This window comes from Erinaceus europaeus, chromosome 10 (genome assembly GCF_950295315.1).
Source record: "Erinaceus europaeus chromosome 10, mEriEur2.1, whole genome shotgun sequence".
In the NCBI taxonomy this organism is placed as follows: domain Eukaryota; kingdom Metazoa; phylum Chordata; class Mammalia; order Eulipotyphla; family Erinaceidae; genus Erinaceus; species Erinaceus europaeus.
In genome coordinates, this window is record NC_080171.1 from 75,036,082 (window position 1) to 75,053,877 (window position 17,796).

The window sequence follows — 17,796 nt, forward strand, 5'->3', positions numbered from 1 at the left end:
ATATCACCTTTGTTGAAGAACCTTTGAGTCTTGTTAGATACTTAACAGGCCACAGCAGACATTGTGTCTTCCTAAGTACACAGAGGAAACTAAAACACACACAAAAGTCAACTACAGGCAGCTACTGCTAGGCAAAAAACAAGAATCCATCCTTTTCAGGAGTCTTCTAGTCGATTTTCTTTCCTTCCCTCTCTCCTTAAGTCTAATCATTGAATGCTAGAAAGTAAATCAGGAAGCAGAGACCTACAGCCACCCACCCCCCACCACCACCACAAAACAAGAAAATTACAGAGCCTGCAACTACCATTTCATGCAATTAGCAATTAACTGCAATCGCTGATGACAAGTGAGCAGAACCCTGCTGGCAGCTTCCTTCCTTCCTTCCTTCCTTCCTTCCTTCCTTCCTCCTTCCTCCCTTCCTCCTTCCTCCCTTCCTCCCTCCTCCTCCTCCTCCTCCTCCCTCCTCCCTCCTCCTCCTCCTCCTCCTCCTCCCAGCCTGTGGGTTCCTTCAGCCCTGCTTCCTTTCAGAGAATAAGCCACAACCTCTTGCTCTTCCTTACACACGCTGGCTGACTTAAAGACACAAAAGGGATAGATACAGATGAGATATAGACAGACACAGAGATAGAGATAAATGATATAGATATCATCTCAGCGTGAGGTTGAGACAGGCACTTTTTACCCCCATCAAAGCTACACACACACACACCCCTTTCCATCATTTCCAGACACACACACACACACACACACACACAACCTTTCCATCATTTCCAGGTGGACCCGAAGCCCCAGCGAGTAGCGACCTACCAGGCTCACAGCGCCAGCCTCTTTGGGGGTGCAGGAGAGGGTGCTAGAAGGATACTTGCTCCTACCCCCTCCCACCTGAGCCCTGTAGCCCCAGCAACCGGCAGGCGGTGGCAATGGCAGGAGCAGTTGCATCAGCGCTAACCGGCAGCGGTCCCCGGAGCAGGAAATCGGGGCGCGTGCGGGGATTGGAGGCGCACGAGCCAACCAGCGGGCGCCCCGGACCCCGCGCCCCGCGGAGCAGCCCAGGGCGGCAGCCACAGAGCTCATCCTGGAGTAGCCCCCCACAACCCGAGCGCCGCACCTGACTACCCGCAGCTCCAGGGGAGGAGCCGAAGAAGGCCGGCCCGGCGTGCTGACCACTCCCCCTCCGGCCCCCGCCCCCCCGCGCACCGCGGTCACAGCTCGGTTGCCAGCCTGGGCGCCCGGGTCCCCTGCTAGCTCTTGCGGCCGCGCCTGTGCTCTGAGCTCCCAGCTCCCCTCCCTCCTCCCGCCTCCCTCCTCCCTGCACCCTCGCCCCCCCCTTACATTATTTTCCGCCCTGCAGCTCGGGGAGACTGCCTGGCTAGCTGGCTGGCTGGGTGGGTGGGTGAGTAGGTGGGTGGGTGCGTAGCTTGGAAAGGGGATCCAGGCAAGTTGTGGAATAAAGCCGGGGTGCCCTCCGCTAGCTCCCCCCTCCAACCCCATACCCCCCCCCCCCGGATTATTTTCCGCCCGCAGGCTCGTCCCTACTGTCTGACTGGCTGGCTGGGTAGGTGGGTAGCTAGGAAAGACGATCCGGGCAAGTTGTGAGAGAAAACCAGGGTGCCCTCCGCTTGCCTCCCCCGCCCCCCGCCCGCGGAGGCTGTAACTTGTAGCGCGGGCGGGCGGGCAGGCGGCAGCGGCTCCATCCCGGCGGCTCCATCCCAGCGGGCGCAATGGGCACGTCCGCTTGCTGGGCGCTGCTGCTGCTGCTGCTGCTGCCACTGAGCTGGGCGCCCGGGGACTGCGGCGCCGCGGGACCCGCCGAACCCGGTAAGTGAGGACCCCCCCAAGGGAGCACCCCTGGTTGCAGGCAGGTGCGGGGCTCCCTCTGTTCCCCCCTCCCTTCCCTCAGGCTCCCGTGTGCGCCTCCCACCCCAGCGGCGCCCCAAGCTGTCAGTTAGGCTTTGGGGTGCGGGGTGGGGAGAGGCTGGGGCGTCCTGGCACCTTCACCCCAACTCGTCTGTCCCCCTCGCTAGCGCCCCTCCCACCCTGTAGTCCGGGCTTTGCATGTCACCCAACCCCCCCCACCCCCCCCACCCCCAGCTAGGCAGCTGCCAGGAGCCGGAGCCTCTGAGCCGCTTAAACAATGGTGCCGCCCGCAGGGTGGGGTGTCAGGCTGCAGGCGGACGGATTGGGGGGGGCAAAGGAGTCCCCGAGACTCCCAAGAGGGGGGTGGTCGCCCGGCAGAAACCCCCTGGGGGGGGCAGTGGCATATTCACAGTGAGGGTTGGCGGCTGGGCAGCTCCGGGAAGCCAGGGACCTGCGCCCCGAGATTGCGCTCCCGCTGCGGGGGCACGAGTGGGACTTGAGCTGGGACCCCCCCCTCCCTCTTCGCTGTTCTCCCACACACACAAGGAGGCTGTGAGCCTCCTTGATCGCTCTTTTGCTCACTCTCTGGGAGGTTGTAGGGGAGCGTGGAGCAGGTTACTTTGCTTATCCCAGGGCTCGGCAGGTTTCCTGGGGAACTGGGGAGCAGTCCCGACCCAGAGGCCTAGCTTAGTTTGCTGTAGACAATAGATCAAGAGCGCTGGTGGGTCGCAGAGTCCCCTGGGTCTGAAGCACTGGCTAGGAGCTCCCCCCACCTCACCCCCAAGTCTCCAAGCACCCCCACCCCCACCTCACCCCACACACTGGGCTGCACAACTTTCCCGAGCTGGCCAGCTGCCACCCTGGCCAGAGGGCTCGCCCTGCTGAGAGACAGAGACAGACAGGGGAATAAACACAGAAATAGATGAAGAGAGAGGGTAAAATGAAGAGAGAGAGAGAGAGAGAGAGAGAGAGAGAGAAAGTGGATGAGAAAGAAAGAGAAGAGACAGAGAGAGAGGAGAGAGAGTGCTCTCGCCAGATGCAGGGAATGGGGGCAGCACTCCTGAGGCCCCAGCACCTGTCACTCCACCGGATTCCAGGGTGTGGGGCTGGGCAGCCTGACTAGCAGCTCCCATGGCTCAAACCTCCTGGTGCCCTCTGCCCAGGTCCCCAGCGTCTGGAGCCTGAAGCCAGGCTGGCCCCTCCACCCTCAGCCATTGGCCAGTAGCCCAGTCACGTTCAGACGGGTCATGTGATTCTGCTGGCTTGTCATTTACCAGTCTGAGAAGCCTTACCTTTAAGGAAACTTTAAAGACCTGTGGACTTTTGCAAACTAACTCTCTCTCACAGTCTCTATCTATCTATCTCCCTTCCACCTTCTCCCTCTCTCCCTCCCCCTCTCCTCCCACATCCCCCATATCTCCATCTAGAGCCAGTTCCCTGTGCCCCTGGGCTCATTGGGTAAGCATGCCAAGAGCCTAGGGGTCAACTCTGCTTCTAGAATGTTCAGACCCCAGCAATCATCCTAAGTGCTAGGGCTAGGCTGGCCAGCTAAACAGTTGGTAAAAACTGTCCTGTGGTTTGCTGCATGTACTTTCTGGAACCTTTCAGAACACCAGGACTGTTGGGGGAGGTGGGAGAAAAGGCAGGCTCAGATCAGATCCCTGTCTTCTGTGAATTTAGCCTGTCCACACTCTTCACAGGGAGGATCACAGCACCCTATAGAATGCTAAGAATGCACCCAGGCTATGGAAGGGAGCTCCTTGAAACTGTGTGCTTACCTTCTACTAGGCAGGGAGGATCCCACCTGCTTCTAGCTCCCCCATGAAATATTACAGGCTGCAAGCAGTGAGAGCACAAGCCCAGGCTTACATTCTTCAAAGGAAAAGAGACATATCCCTTCCTAACTGGAGGGGGCTGAGGTGGATACACAACCTGAGTCAACTCTGACTGGCTCCCAGCTAATTCAAAGCCCCTGGGGGCATTTGGGCTCTCTTCCTGATCCTGTTTTTCTATACCTTCATCTCTCTTTTACTGTGTGTATGTACACACACAAACACACACACACACACACACACACACCATTTATCTCAGACTGCTAATCTGTGACAGTCCAACATTCCCAAGATTCTGTCAGGAATCAGGAAAACTAGGGCTTAAAATTTAGCAGTATAGGGCTGGGGAGATAGCATAATGGCTATGCCAAGGACTCCAGTCCCTGAGGCTGAGGTCGTAGGTTTGATCACTACCATCACCATAAGCCAGAGCTGAGCAGTGCTCTTCCCTCTACATCTCTTACTAAAAAGAATAAATTTAATTTTTTAATTATTAGTCTAGTTCACCTAGTTGCAAAAAACCCCTGGGGGTTCTAGCACATTTCCTTCCAGCTTGCATGTCCAGGATTAGTATCAGAATGCCATCTCTTCATACACATCAAAGCCTAGAGAAAGCAAGGTTTTGTGACAGCCTCAGCTGTGATGACCAAACTGCAAACAGGTAGATGGAAACCCCTCTTGTTGCAGCCATGTGAGCTGGTGAAATCATCAGTGCTGGCGGGACAGGACTGGGAGGCCTGAATCAACCAGAGAGAAAGAGCATAATGACCCTAATCCTTGTCTAGATCAAAAAATGAGCAGGTGGGCAGGGAGCCTTTAAAGGTGAGTCAGCAAGAAACCCTAAATGGCAGTGACAGCTCCTTGAAGCCTGGAGTAGTTCGGTTCCCTGAGGTGCCTCACTGCCCACTCTACATGCCATTGTGCTCTGCATGCCTGTTCTGCATCATTCTGATTCTTTGCTTATATTAAGTCCCCAGGCACCCAAGTATGTATAAAGGCCAAGTTCAGTAGAGCTACTGAATGTTCAGGCTCCAGTGCAATGACTGGTATAAACATGTCTAGCAAAGGTCATTATGGCAGTCTCCATACTTAAAAGAAGAGAAGGCCCCATTGAAGTGGTTCTGCTAGTGACAAAGTGGGAAAATGGCAGACTCAATTTCAGTTTGTTTTCTCTTCCTTTCCACCATTCAAGGAGATAGAAGTAGTTAGAAGTCCCTTCTGCTTCAGGAAGAGTTATCAGACTAAGACCTAACAAGAACTCCTACAAGAGAACATGACCCAAAAGTTCAAGGAAATAGCTCTCTGCCATTCACCTTTCAAGTTCTGATCCCAAGACCAGGAGACTTGGAGTATGGCATAGAAATATAGGTGGGGAGTTGGGCATTAGCAGCAGGTTAAGTACACATGGCACAAAGCACAAGGACTGGCATAAGGATCCCAGTTTGAGCCCCCAGATCCCCACCTGCAGGGGAGTCGCTTTACAAGCAGTGAAGCAGGTCTGCAGGTGTCTGTCTTTTTCTCCCTGTCTTCTTCTCCTCTCTCCATTTCTCTCTGTCCTATTCAACAACGGTGACAACAATAACTATAACAATAAAACAAGGGCAAAAAAAGATAATAAATAAATATTAAAAAAGAAATATAGGTGACTGCTGTGAATTATTTAGGCCAACTTTTATTTTTCATAGGGTGTGACTAAAGGTATCCATTAGCTATAGGGAAGAGTAATCTAATTTAGGCAGTCACTGGTATGACACAGAATCATAAACAAATTTATGTTCAATACTGTCCTTCCTCTTAAAAGCCATCCTCCCCACACCACTAATCTGTAAGGAATCAAATGCCAAAGTCTTGGAGATGGTGTGGTTGACAAGGCACAGGACTCAAGCCTGAGGTCCTAAGTTTGACCCTCAGTGTGGCATGTGCCTGGTTCCCCCATCTCATGTCAATAAACAAACACTTAAAAAAAAGAAATGAAATGCCAGGGAGTGGTTATGCAAAACAGCTTTCATATCTGAAGCCCTTAAATCCCCAGCATCACCATAAGCCAGAGCTGAGCAGTGCTCTGGTAAAAAAAAAAAAAAAAAAAAAAGATGATCAGGGCTGTAATGATACTAATCATGAGTGTATTTACACTGAAAAAGCTTCTCATAGTAGGTTACTATAGCTGCTCTCCAGAGAGTTGGTTAGTGGACTCAAGACCACTTTGCGATGGCCCCTTTGACTTGAAGTTAATTTTGACTCAGGCCATAGCAGGGAGAAGACTTTAGAGTCAGATGAAACCATCTGCAGAGGTGATCGATGAGATATGCCTGCTGGGTAGTAGTAAGAGATCCAGGAGCAATGGTTTTTCAGTGAAGCTTAAGGGCTGCTAACTAGGAAATCTGAGGGCAAATGGCTCCTCTGAGGACTTTGAGGAGAAAGGGAATTAGCTCTAGGAGCTTCTGATTTGATAAATGAAAGTATCTCCATTTCGGTCTCTATTGCTTTGGTGTCTGCTAAGCTCTCCTGCAGACTTGCAATGAAAACTCTAAGTTTCTTAAATAAACACTAGCTGCTCTTGAGGAACTAAATGAGGCAGCAAGTAGTCCCCTAGCCTGTATGCACATTTCCCTTACCTGGAGCCTTCCAAGCAGGCTTGGGCCTGCTGTTTTAGGGGCTCTCCTCAGGAACACTTAGAGGCTCTCAATGAAGTGGGAATGAATGGCTGCTAGATGCTGTGAGAGAAGTATCAAGATTCTGCTGACTGGTTTAATGCTCACATCCCCATTCTTTGTTTGTCTTAAAGATGTGATGTGGAGGTGTGAACCTGAGGAGAGTATTCATAGCCTTGTATTTAAAATGTAGCTTGGGGGCTAGAAATTGTAACCTAGGACCACTGGTTAGAGTGGTTGATCTTGTCACTAATTTGGGCTGACTGGATTGAGTGACCTTTAGAAAGGATATTGGCTGTAGTGGTTGGCTTTGGATTTGCAATTTCCCAGGCAAGAAAGGTGATAGACATCATGTATTTGCAAGTTATGCCTTAGGACTTCATACTACTCCTACTAGAAGTAAATGGGCTTCTTATTTCATAGACTTTTCTAATCTTTAGTTTCCCTAAGAGGTCTTGCTAAGACCTAAGTTACATGTTCATCTGAGTAAGAGGTTGGTGGCAGCCCTCCTGGTACTTCTGCTTGAAACTACTTGACCTTCATCCAGTGAGCACCTACCCCACACCATGTGGCACCAGGCCCAGTGACCAGGGAGTGCACCCCTTCAATTGTGGTGCTTAGTCTAGTGGGGAAGGCACAAGAAGTCCAAAGGTTTTCTGAAATAGAAGCACAGGTTTGTAGTAAGCAGATCCAGTATTTAAGACAATTATAAAGGAAGAAAATCATAACTGAAGATTGCTGAAGTTCTGTCTTAGAGCTTATGAAGCTTCCTGAAAATCATTGAGAACTTAAACACTAGTAAGTGCCAAAGCTAGAAACAGTTCCATTTCTGCAGACAATCTTTGAGTGATACTGTGAACGCAAGGGATTGCTGCTGCCGGCATGACCAAAGAACACTGAAACATGTCAGATGTGAAATACAGTCTGCTCTGTCAAAATTCTAGCCATAGCAGCTAACTGTGGCTAGATATTCCCAAATGCCAGAAATCTTTCCTTAAGAGGAAACAAGGCTGGCATGTCCACACTGACACATGACTGAGAGTCTCTTAAGAAAGGACATTTGATCCCCCTCCTGATGGGCCAGGGAGCTGGGGTAATGAGCACAGAGCAGGACCAAACAAGGGTGCGGTGGGCAGTAACCAATAGGGAGGAGTAGGGAACGAGGCTTAGTCCTAGAGCCAGAGGGAAACTTGGATGTCATACCACCATTGGCACACCTACCCCTTCTTTGGGGTTGTTGGAAAACTCATAATGCACTTTTGCATAGAAAAACATAAAAAAATTACATCATGGTTTTTCCAGCAACCCAATACTTTGTGCCCATGAAGGGTAGGCTTAAGCCACCATGTAGATTCTGCTAGAGAATATGTGTTCCTGGAGACACTGGGACAAGAGAGAGATTTACACCAAATGAGAGATGAGGGCTTGGATATTGCCAGGATGTCTGATAAAATGTGAGGAAAAGCTGGGCCCATTAATGGACTAAATCTAATCGATATAGAGGATATGATGGGGCCACATAGAGGTTACATGGGGAGAGGGAAGCATTTTAAAAGAACTTCTTTACGATGCATTTCTAGCAAGACATTTAGACAAAATATACCTACCTAATGAGCACAAAGACTTTACCTGGGGTGCTGAAGAGAGACCATAATGGTTCTGCAAAAGACTTCAGTGCCTGAGACAGGTTCAGTTCCCACTACTGCCATAAGCCAGAGCTGAGCAGTGCTCGCTCTGTCTTTCTCTCCCTGCCTATCTCTCTCATTAAAATTAAATAAAAACATTTTTAAAAATGACTTTATCTGGGATGGGTTGGTGGCATACCCAGTTGAGCACACATTATAATGTACAAGGATCCAAGTTCAATCCCCCACCCCTCCAACTGAAGTGGGGAAAGCTTCATGGGTAGTGAAGCAGGTCTGCAGGTGCCTGTCTGTCTCTCCCTCTATTTCCTCCTCCCCGTCTCAATTTCTCTCTGTCCTATATTCTAAAAAAAAGGCTTTACCTTGGCTTGTCACTATAATTTTTGTGCTAAGACTTGAACTTGTCAGTTATGTTCACCCAGTAATGAGCCAGAGGGATTATGAGGCTAGTGTTAAATATTGTAGCCCTAACAATGAAATGATCACCTCCACTGTGGCTAGAATCCCAGCCTCCAAATTGTGTGCAATGGCTTCAGAGTGTGGTTGGGAACTAAGTGTCCATATCATCTAGAAGTTCATGGGGTCAGGATATAGTACCAGCAGCAGAGGTCCCAGGTTAAGCCCCTATCACTACCATAAGCCAGAACCAAACAGTGCTCTGGTTAAGACATACAAACAAAAATCAGCCCAGGAAGTGACATAGCATCAGATTTATGAACATAAGGTGTCCCAGTTCGATCCCTGACACTGCATATGCCTGAATGATACCCCCCCAAATGAGTAGGTCTTTTAAATATAAATTTGGGTCCTACTACAAACATACTGAAATTGAATTAGAGGGAAGGATCTAGATCTGTGTTTTAACAGACTTCCCAGGGAATTCTGATGCTACCTAAAGCCTGAAACCACTGATTTGGTTTGCCACCCACACAAAACCAAATAACTATCAAAGAATATCAGATAGAGAGCCTTTATCCCAACAGACCAGAGTGCCCTAGACAATAAAATCAAGCACTGCAGACTTTATAGAAGATGCACTAAGGATACTGCAGCACCACTTTTATTTTTTTCTTACTAAAATGTTCGGAAAAGGAGGAAGCTCTTTCTTCTCAGTAAGGTTGTGTTGGGATCCTGTCATATTTGACAAATCAAACAACCTACTGCTGAATTAATGTTAGCTGATGCTCCTACCTAAACCAGAAGTCAAAAGAATATTCTAGAAGGAAGAGGTGAGATTCTCTGGTTTGTACACTCAGTTGTCCAGTGGCAAAAGTCAGACCACCAGTTCAAATTAAGCTTTGCTCGGGGTCAGGAACTGTATTTCCATTCTTCCAAAAAGTTCCTGGCATGTACAAGAGAAACAGCAATGATAGCCATATAGAATTGAGAATGAAGTGAAATCACAGACTGGATTTGCAATGCTGTCATTGACCAACAGTATTTAAAAAAAATGTTATTGGGCTGGGTGGGGGTGTACACAGTTGAGGACACATGTTACTATATGCAGAAACCTGGATTCAAGTCCCCAGTCCCCACCTGCAAGAGGGAAGCTTCATGAATGATAAAGCAGTGATGCAGGTGTCTCTCCTCTATCTCCTATTTCCATCTTGATTTCTCTCTGTTTCTCTCCAATAAAACTAAATTAGAAAAAATATTTCTTATCCACAATTCTTAGAATCATCCCAATCTAATATAAACAAGTCGGACAGTTAGTTGATCTACAGGAGTCATTTATTTCTATGAATGAGAAGAATCAGCCCAAATATTCAGTGGTTTTTATTTGGTCCCAAACTGGTGTCTCAGAGACCTGCTCTGAATCCAGAACATGACCTTTGTCCTTGACAGGTCAGGACCTTGTTCTGTAACTCCTCTTCCTGGCCACTTTTCCCTGAAGGAAGAACGGTGCTGATAGCAAGACCTGCTTGTCCTAAAAAACAGGTTCTAGCCTATGAATAGAAAGATTGGCACAAGTGCCGTGAACACCACTAAAAATAAATGCCCTTGGCCACTCCAGAAGTGCCAAAACAAATGGACAGGAGAAACTTCAGTGAATGATAACACCTGTGTGCCCCAGTAGTGGGCAGAGGTGAAAGAGACCAGGACCTCTGACTTCCTCCCTCCTGGTGATAGGGCTGCCTGTGCCCTTCCTGCCAGTGGACATTTCCTGTCTGTGGCTGACACTCAGGACTTTCTCAGGCACTCCTACTGGAGCACCAAGAACCTTCTATAAATCCTCTGAGGGGGATTTTTGTAGCCCACTCTGAAGACTGGTATTTACAGGGACCAGTTAGTGGCACACCTGGTTAAGCACACGTTACAATGCAAAAGGACCCAGGTTCAAGTCCCCCCCATCCCCACCCGCAGGGGGAAAGTTTTGCAAGTGGTGATACAGTGCTGCTGATGTGTCTCTATTTCTATTCCTCTCTATCTCCCGCTTTCCTCTCAATTTCTGACCGTCTCTATCCAATAAATAAAGTTAATAAAAAAATTTTTTTAAGATTTTTGTATTTACTGTAACACCTAGGGAGCTTCTGACTGAAGCTTATGTGTTATTTTCCACATTGTAGGGACAATTAGACAATGGCAGGCTAACTTCTAGTATATGCATTAGAAACCCCAAGTTTGGGACTGGGAAGTGGCACACCTGGTTGAGCACACGTGTTACCATGCACAAGGACCCAGGTTTGAGCCCCTAGTCCCTAGCAGAAGGGGGTAGTTTCACAAACAATGAAGCAGGTGTCTATCTCCCTGTTTCCAGCATCCCTCTTGATTTCTCTCTGACCTGTCAAATAAAAGTAGACACACACACACACACAGAAATACTGGCTGCCAAGAGCAGTGGGTTATTTAAATAAATAAATAATAAAATATAAAAAATGAAAGCAAAAAAAAAAAAGATCTGGGGTGGATGGGGGGTGGGCGGTGGCACATTAGATTAAGCACACATATTAATTATCATGAACAAGGACTGAGACTCAGGCCCCTGCTCCTCACCGCCCCTGCTCCTCACCTATAAGGAGGACACTTCATGAGCAGTGAAACAGGTCTACAGGTGTGTCTCTTTCTCTCTCCCTATCTCCCCCTCCACTCTCCATTTCTCTGGCCTATCAAATAAAATAGAAAGAAAGAAAAGAAAAGGAAAAAAAATGGCCACCAGGAGTGGTGGATTCATCATGCAGCAGGCACTGAACTCCAGTGATAATCCTGGTGGCAATAAAAATAAAATAAAATATCTTTAGTTTTTTGCAAGTCAGTGTGTGAACTGCCAACCTGTGTGTTTAGATCATCAAAGCTCCTGGGACCTGGGTGCCTTGAACTCAGTTTGCACAGCCTGATTGCATCTATGTAAGTGACAGCAGAAGTGAGTAATTGCCCCAGCACTTCTGGGAAATCTAGCAATGACAAATGTAAACACCCCACACACACACATACACACACACACACACACACACACACACACACACACAACTGGGTGCAAGTGACTTCCAACCCTTTAGGGTCAGGCACATTCATTCTAAATAGCAGCAGAAGAAAGAAAACTAACTGAGCCCAACAGTTTAAATTATGAACACAATAAATGCTCTTTGATTTCTTCCACAATACTCCAGTAAGCAAAATAAAGTATTCCTGGTTGACTCAGGGGCCCACCCAGGCTGCCTGCTGCTGTGACCTTGCCCCTCTTCAGCCGCCTGCCTGCCCTCCAAGCAAACCTGTGTAATTCTAGGACTTTGAGGAACTCACTGAATAACACATTTATTCTAATGTTAGACTTTCTGCACAGAGAGATCTTGGAATCCCCAGTGACTGTAACATCTACTTCCTAGGGGGTTTTGTTTGTTTTGCTTTGCATCATGAGCTTTAGTTTGACCTAAGAATTATATATATATATATATATATATATATATATATATATATATATATATATATATATATGGGTCAGGTGATGGTACACCTGGTTAACCATATACATTATCATGTGCAAGGACATGAGTTCAAATACCAGCTCCCTATCTGCAGGAAGGAAGTTTCATGATTGGTGAAGCTGGTCAGCAGGTGTCTGTCTATTTTCCCCCTCCCCTCTAAATCTCTCTTTCCTATCAAATAGAAAGAAGAAACAGGTGTATCCTTAGTGCCGGCACTGAGTCCCAGCAATAATTCTGGTCACAAAAAACAAAACAAACATTAACAAAAACCTTAGGGTACAGATTAATTTCAACCCATTCTCTCTATAAGAGAATATACTTTATACTAAACTTGAAACATAACAGGCACACATGGGAATAGATGAAAGGTCTGTGCTCCTATAATTCCTGAGGCTTTGCAAGCCAAAAGCTTCTTAACTCACTTGGGCAGCTAAGCACCAAGAGGTAAAGGTTGAAACTTAGACCAGAAAAAAAGAGAGAGAAAAAGAAGAAGAAGAATCACCCCACAGAATTGGGATAAAGTGGCAGAGGCTCATCCCAGGCTATAGCATCTCAGCTCCCATGCTGCAAGATGCACATAATTAAATAGCACTAGGAAATACTGCTGCCCAGTAACAGTATCTCAAAGCACAGTGATTAGAGACTAGCAGATGTGTCCAGAGGATGAGGGTCTCCATTTGACCCTCTTTAAAGGGCTCTTTTTTAGGGGCCCGGGTAGTGGTATACCTGATTGAGCACACACATTACCATGTGCAAGGACCCAGGTTCAAGTCCCCAGTTCCCATCTGCAGGAGGGAAGCTTCACAAGCAGTGAAACAGTGCTGTAGGTGTCTGTCTCCCTATCTTTCCCTTTTCAATTTCTCTGACTTACCAATAATAATAATACTGTGCTTTTCCTAAGGCTTCTGAGCCTTATCCACCACCACCCCTCCTCCTAAACAAGCAGGGAAACTAATCAGGTAGCTTGTCCCACTGCGAAGTTATTTCCCTTTCCAGATGGATTGCCCTGTATGTCACCATCAGGTAAAGCTTTATGACAATCAGACAGAATCCCGTGTGATGTGAAGACACACAGGATAAGAAAAAAGAAGTAGTTAAACTCCTTTTTGTTTTGAATCTGGGAATAAATACCAAGAACATGTCTTTCCTGACCCATTCCTGCAGCAGTGTTGCTGAGGGTTTAAGATTATTTGTACTATGGATAAGCTTCTATGTTACAACTGTCAAAGACCCTCTTTAAAGGACTGGGGGGGCAAGCAGTGACACACCAGGCTGAGTGGACACATTACCATGAGCAAAGACCTGGGTTTGAGATCCTGTTTCCCACCTTGGAGCAGGGACATTTCATTAGTGGTACAGTACTACAGATGTCTCTTTTATCACCCCCTTCTGTCTCTATTTCTCCCTGTCCTATCAAATAAATTAGGGGTGGGGGGAGGAAAAATAGCTTCCAGGAGTAGTGGATTCATAGTGCCAGCACTGATCCCAAGCAATTACACTGGTGGCAATAAAAAATTAAATTAAAAAAAAAGAGGGGGCTGCGAAGTTGCAGGGAACTGGAAGGTTCTCTACATGAAAGACTGCCCTGTGAAATCACCATGGACCATGTGGCTCCACTGGTGTTCTCGGGTCTTTGTCCTGTACCTCAAAGAAGTCACATCCCAAGGCCAAATGGCGGCATACCTAGTAGAGTGCACATGTTACCATGCACAAGAAACCGGGGTTCATACACTGTGAAGTGCAGTCAGGAGAACTCTCAGAAGGCTAGAAATGGACCTACACTATGATCTAGCAGTCCTCCTCCTGGGGATATAGCCTAAGGAACCAAGCACACCCATCCAAAAAGATCTGTATATACCTATGTTCATAGCAGCACAATTTGTAATAGCCAAAACCTGGAAGCAACCCAGGTGTCCAACAACAGATGAGTGGCTAAGAAAGTTGTGGTATATATACACAATGGAATACTACTCAGTTATTAGGAATGATGAATTCAGGACATGGTAGATAGCATAATGGTTATGGTTATGCAAAGATATTCTCATGCCTGAGGCTCCAAAGTCCCAGGTACAATCCTCCACACCACCATAAACCAGAGCTGAATAGTGCTTTGGTTTAAAAGGGGGGGGGGGGGGTGTTGCTGAGGACTTATTCTGATGCAGTCTCCGCCCCCAGGTTTTTCTATGCCCCGCTAAATCCTAGAGTGCCCCCTTTCAACCAATCCTGGCCCTACACGTCACCCCTGGTTGTCGCCCAATAAAAAGCCCCCTCACCCCTCCCTTCTCTCTCTCTGGGCTCTCGGCTCTCCCTCTCTGAGGTCTCGCTCCCTGCTCTCCCCCCGTGGTCGGCCATTGCTGGCTGGCTCCACGTGGTCTGAACCAAACCTCCCCCCCCATCCTATAATAAAGATCTGTGTACCCCTTTGCTCTGGACGTCAGCTCTCTTCTCCGCGGTGCAGCCCGACACCAGACCACCTCAACAACATCGGTGGCAAGAATGATGAATTCACTTTCTTCACCTGATCTTGGATAGAGTCTAAAGGAAGCATGCTAAGATAATTCAGAAAGAGAAGGATGAATATGAGACTATCTCACTCATGTACCGAACTTAAGAAACAACAAAAAGGGGAAACAAGGCAGAATTTGGACTGGGTTGAGTTTGGTGTGTTGCACCAAAGTAAACGACTCTGGGAGTAGAGGGCCTTTCAGGTCCTAGTGCATGATGATGGAAGGGGACCTAGGCTGTGGGTGAAACAGTTTTTCAGAAAATTGAGAAATTTTACCTATGTATCAACAACTTTATTTACAATACAAATTAATTAATTAATTAAAAGACACTGGAGTTCAGGTCTCTAGTCAGTTCAGGTCCCCAGTCCCTGCCTACAGGGTAAATGTAGCTTCAACACTACACCCAATTTGTTGCAGTACTGTGGGTGTTTTGTTTTGTCCAAGTTTCAGAAAGACTCTCCATTCACCTCTCTGGTGCTCAGCTGGGAATGGACAGCAGGTGTCCCAGCAGAACTGTCAGCACCAAGACTAGACATCAGCTTAGTGCATTATGTGCCTGCATATAATCTGAGTGTCTGTAATATATATATATTGATAAGCACATCATCTTCTGGATCCCTAATTTGGAAGTGGAAATCCAGCATCTATTTCCACTTAAGCCCAAGCCTCATTCTAGGGGTACCTTTTTTATGGTGTCACCATTGAGGTCAATGGTTTCAGTAGCAAAGACCTTTACAAAAAAAGATTCAGAGCTGTCTGGGCCAGAGGAGTGGTTTACACAACATGCTTTCATACCTGAGGCTCTGAGGTCCCAGGTTCAGTCCCTAGTGCCACCATCAGCCATTGTGAAGTGATCTGGGGAAGGAAGGAAGGAAGGAAGGAAGGAAGGAAGGAAGGAAGGAAGGAAGGAAGGAAGGAAAAAAGGAAAGATGGATGGAAGGAAGGAAGGAAGCAAGGGAGGGAGGGAGGAAAGGAGGGAGGGAGAGAACCAAACCTTCAGAACTAGTGCAGTGACACCTATGGTGGTGGGTGATATACGCTGTCACCTATTTGGGGAGATATGTAAATATAGATAAATATTTGTTGGAAAACTCATGACACATTTTTACATAGGAAAATATACCTTAATTTTTCTAACATTCCAATATATTTGCGTGTGTGTGTGTGTGTGTGTGTGTGTGTGTGTGTGTGTGTGTAAGATTGTCACCCCATGACAAGTCTTAAAAACATTTTCTTTAAAAATTAATAAAACAGGGTAGTACATGTGGTTGAGCATAGACATTACAGTGACAAGGATCCAAGTTCAAGCCCCTGGTCTCCACCTGCAGAGGGAAGTTTCATGAGCAGTGTAGCAGTGCTGCAGGTGTCTGTCTCTTTCTTTCTCTATCATTGTCTATTTCTTTCTCTATCTCCCCTTCTCTTTCAACTTCTATCTCTATATAAAATAAATTAATAAAACAAAAGATAATCAGAGCCTTTTCATGATGTCCTGTGACCTAACTATTCTTTACACATATAATTTGTGTTCATATCTGTCTTTTTTACTTTTCAAGTAAAGTCCTCAAAGTAGATCTTCAGAATCTTCAGAATGGTGCTATAGTCACTTACTCACTCTCTACCTCTCTATTTCTATCTTTAAATAAATAAAAAGATAATGGGGATGTAAAACTATAACCAGTGGCTCCCGGGGCAGGCATTCCTCCACTGAAATTATTGAGAATATACTGAGACTATGGGGTGGGAAAAGGCAGCTAGGGTCCTTATATTTGCTTTAGTATTAATGAATTTAATTTATTTATTTATCTGTGTGTGTGTGTGTGTGTGTGTGTGTGTGTGTGTGTGAGAGAGAGAGAGAACACTACTTCACTGGTCATGGAGCTTCCTCCCTACAGGTGGAGATCAGGGGCTTGAGCTCAGGTCCTTATACACTGCAATGTGCTTAATCAGGTGTGCCACCAGCTGGTCCCTAAATTTCTTCCACACAGTAAAATACTATAGAATGAATATTGTCTGAAATGTGGGTGGCAGGTGTCCTCAGACCATACTGTGTTGTCTCTAACTCTGCCCCAGCTTAGCTAGACTCTCATCAGCAAAGCAGTTGATGGAATTTTTAGTAGTGATATTTAGTGTCTAAAAAGGTAACAAGGCCCATCTGGGATGCTTGACTTGGACCAATAGTCAATATCCTTGGGAATCAGCCACAAAGTATTAAATGCTCTCAGACAAAAGAGAGTTGCTGGTGTCACAGAGGCCAACTAGAGTATTGTGTACAGAACACAAGCGTTCCAGCCTGTGCTTGTCACTGTAGCATCTGCTGTCATGCCAGTGATGCCCCAGCTGTGGGAGCTGAGAGGTGGCAGGGGACTGACAGGCTCTCTGCTAGGAAGAGCATGCTAAGAAATCTCCATGGTTGGGTGGCTCCATGGTGTCCTCAGATATTTGAATCAAGCCACTGTGTCTTTGCCTTTCATCTCAAAGAAAACATCGCAGGGCCAGACAGTGTCATGCCTGTTTGGGCACACATGTTGCTATGTGCAAGGATCCAAGTTTCACAAACCTGTCCCCATTTGCACTGAGGAAGGTTCACAAGTTGGAGCAGGGCTGTGGTATTTCTCTCCCTCTATTTCTCTCTTTATCAGAAAGGAAAGGAAAAGGGGGTGATGGCCACTGGGAGCAATGAAGTTGTCACGCCAACACCAAGCCCCAGTGATAACCCTGATGACAAAGAAAGGAAGGGTGAGCTGGGTAGTGGCACACTGGGTTTAGCACACGTTACCATGCACAAGGACTTGGGTTCCAGCTCCCAGTCCCCACCTACAGGGAGGAAGCTTTCCAAGTGGTGAAACAGTGCTGCAAGTGTCTCTCTTGTTTTTCTCCCTATCTCTCCCTCCAACTTTCAATCTCTGTTTCCATCCAAAAATAGATAAAATAAAGGAAGTAAGTAAATTACATCCCAAGACAGATCTGTCAGTGATAGGAAACATCTCAATGTAGGGTTCAGAGAAATAGAATACAGGTCTAACTGTACCTTGCCTTGCTTTTCTCCTTTGGCTAAGTTGAAGAATGCCCACTGTCTCATATATTTTCTCTCTATCTTATCTTGGAGTCATTTAATGAACATGTCTTTTTTTCCAATTGGACCACAAGTTCCAAATGCAGACTCATCTATTAAAAGCCTGCCGCCTCTTTTGTGCTGCCCTTCTCAATTGCCGGTACCTAGTAATAGGTGCATCACTCGTGAATGACAGTGTGGAATGTGAACAAGAAAAACCAAGAAATACCAGCAAAGGATTAGGATTTAGCTACATGGTTTATAGCCATACAAGTGGCTTAAATGAGAGCAGGGAACCCAGAGGGAGGGAGGTGGAAATGCCTCCATTGGG

At 46.9% G+C, this 17,796-nt stretch overlaps 1 protein-coding gene and 1 long non-coding RNA gene across 12 annotated transcripts in view; one reads left to right on the forward strand and one right to left on the reverse strand.

Annotated features, from left to right (window-relative positions):
- The window catches only part of LOC132540892 (uncharacterized), a 232,854-nt gene extending 231,613 nt beyond the window's left edge, over positions 1-1,241 (reverse strand). For 3 of the 6 annotated variants that reach the window (XR_009552046.1, XR_009552043.1, XR_009552042.1), the window contains exon 1: positions 808-1,185. This is a non-coding gene — a long non-coding RNA (uncharacterized LOC132540892). The other 3 variants (XR_009552047.1, XR_009552044.1, XR_009552048.1) reach the window with 3 other exon arrangements.
- A 2-nt stretch (positions 1,242-1,243) lies between these two features.
- Positions 1,244-17,796, forward strand: part of VLDLR (very low density lipoprotein receptor) — a 43,911-nt gene continuing 27,358 nt past the window's right edge. For 5 of the 6 annotated variants that reach the window (XM_060199766.1, XM_060199770.1, XM_060199768.1 and 2 more), the window contains exon 1: positions 1,366-1,818. In XM_060199766.1, coding sequence (XP_060055749.1) covers positions 1,722-1,818 — 97 coding nt within the window. In that variant the 5' untranslated portion in view covers positions 1,366-1,721. Of the gene's footprint in view, positions 1,819-17,796 lie in introns of all 6 variants that reach the window. The other variant, XM_060199767.1, reaches the window with a different exon arrangement.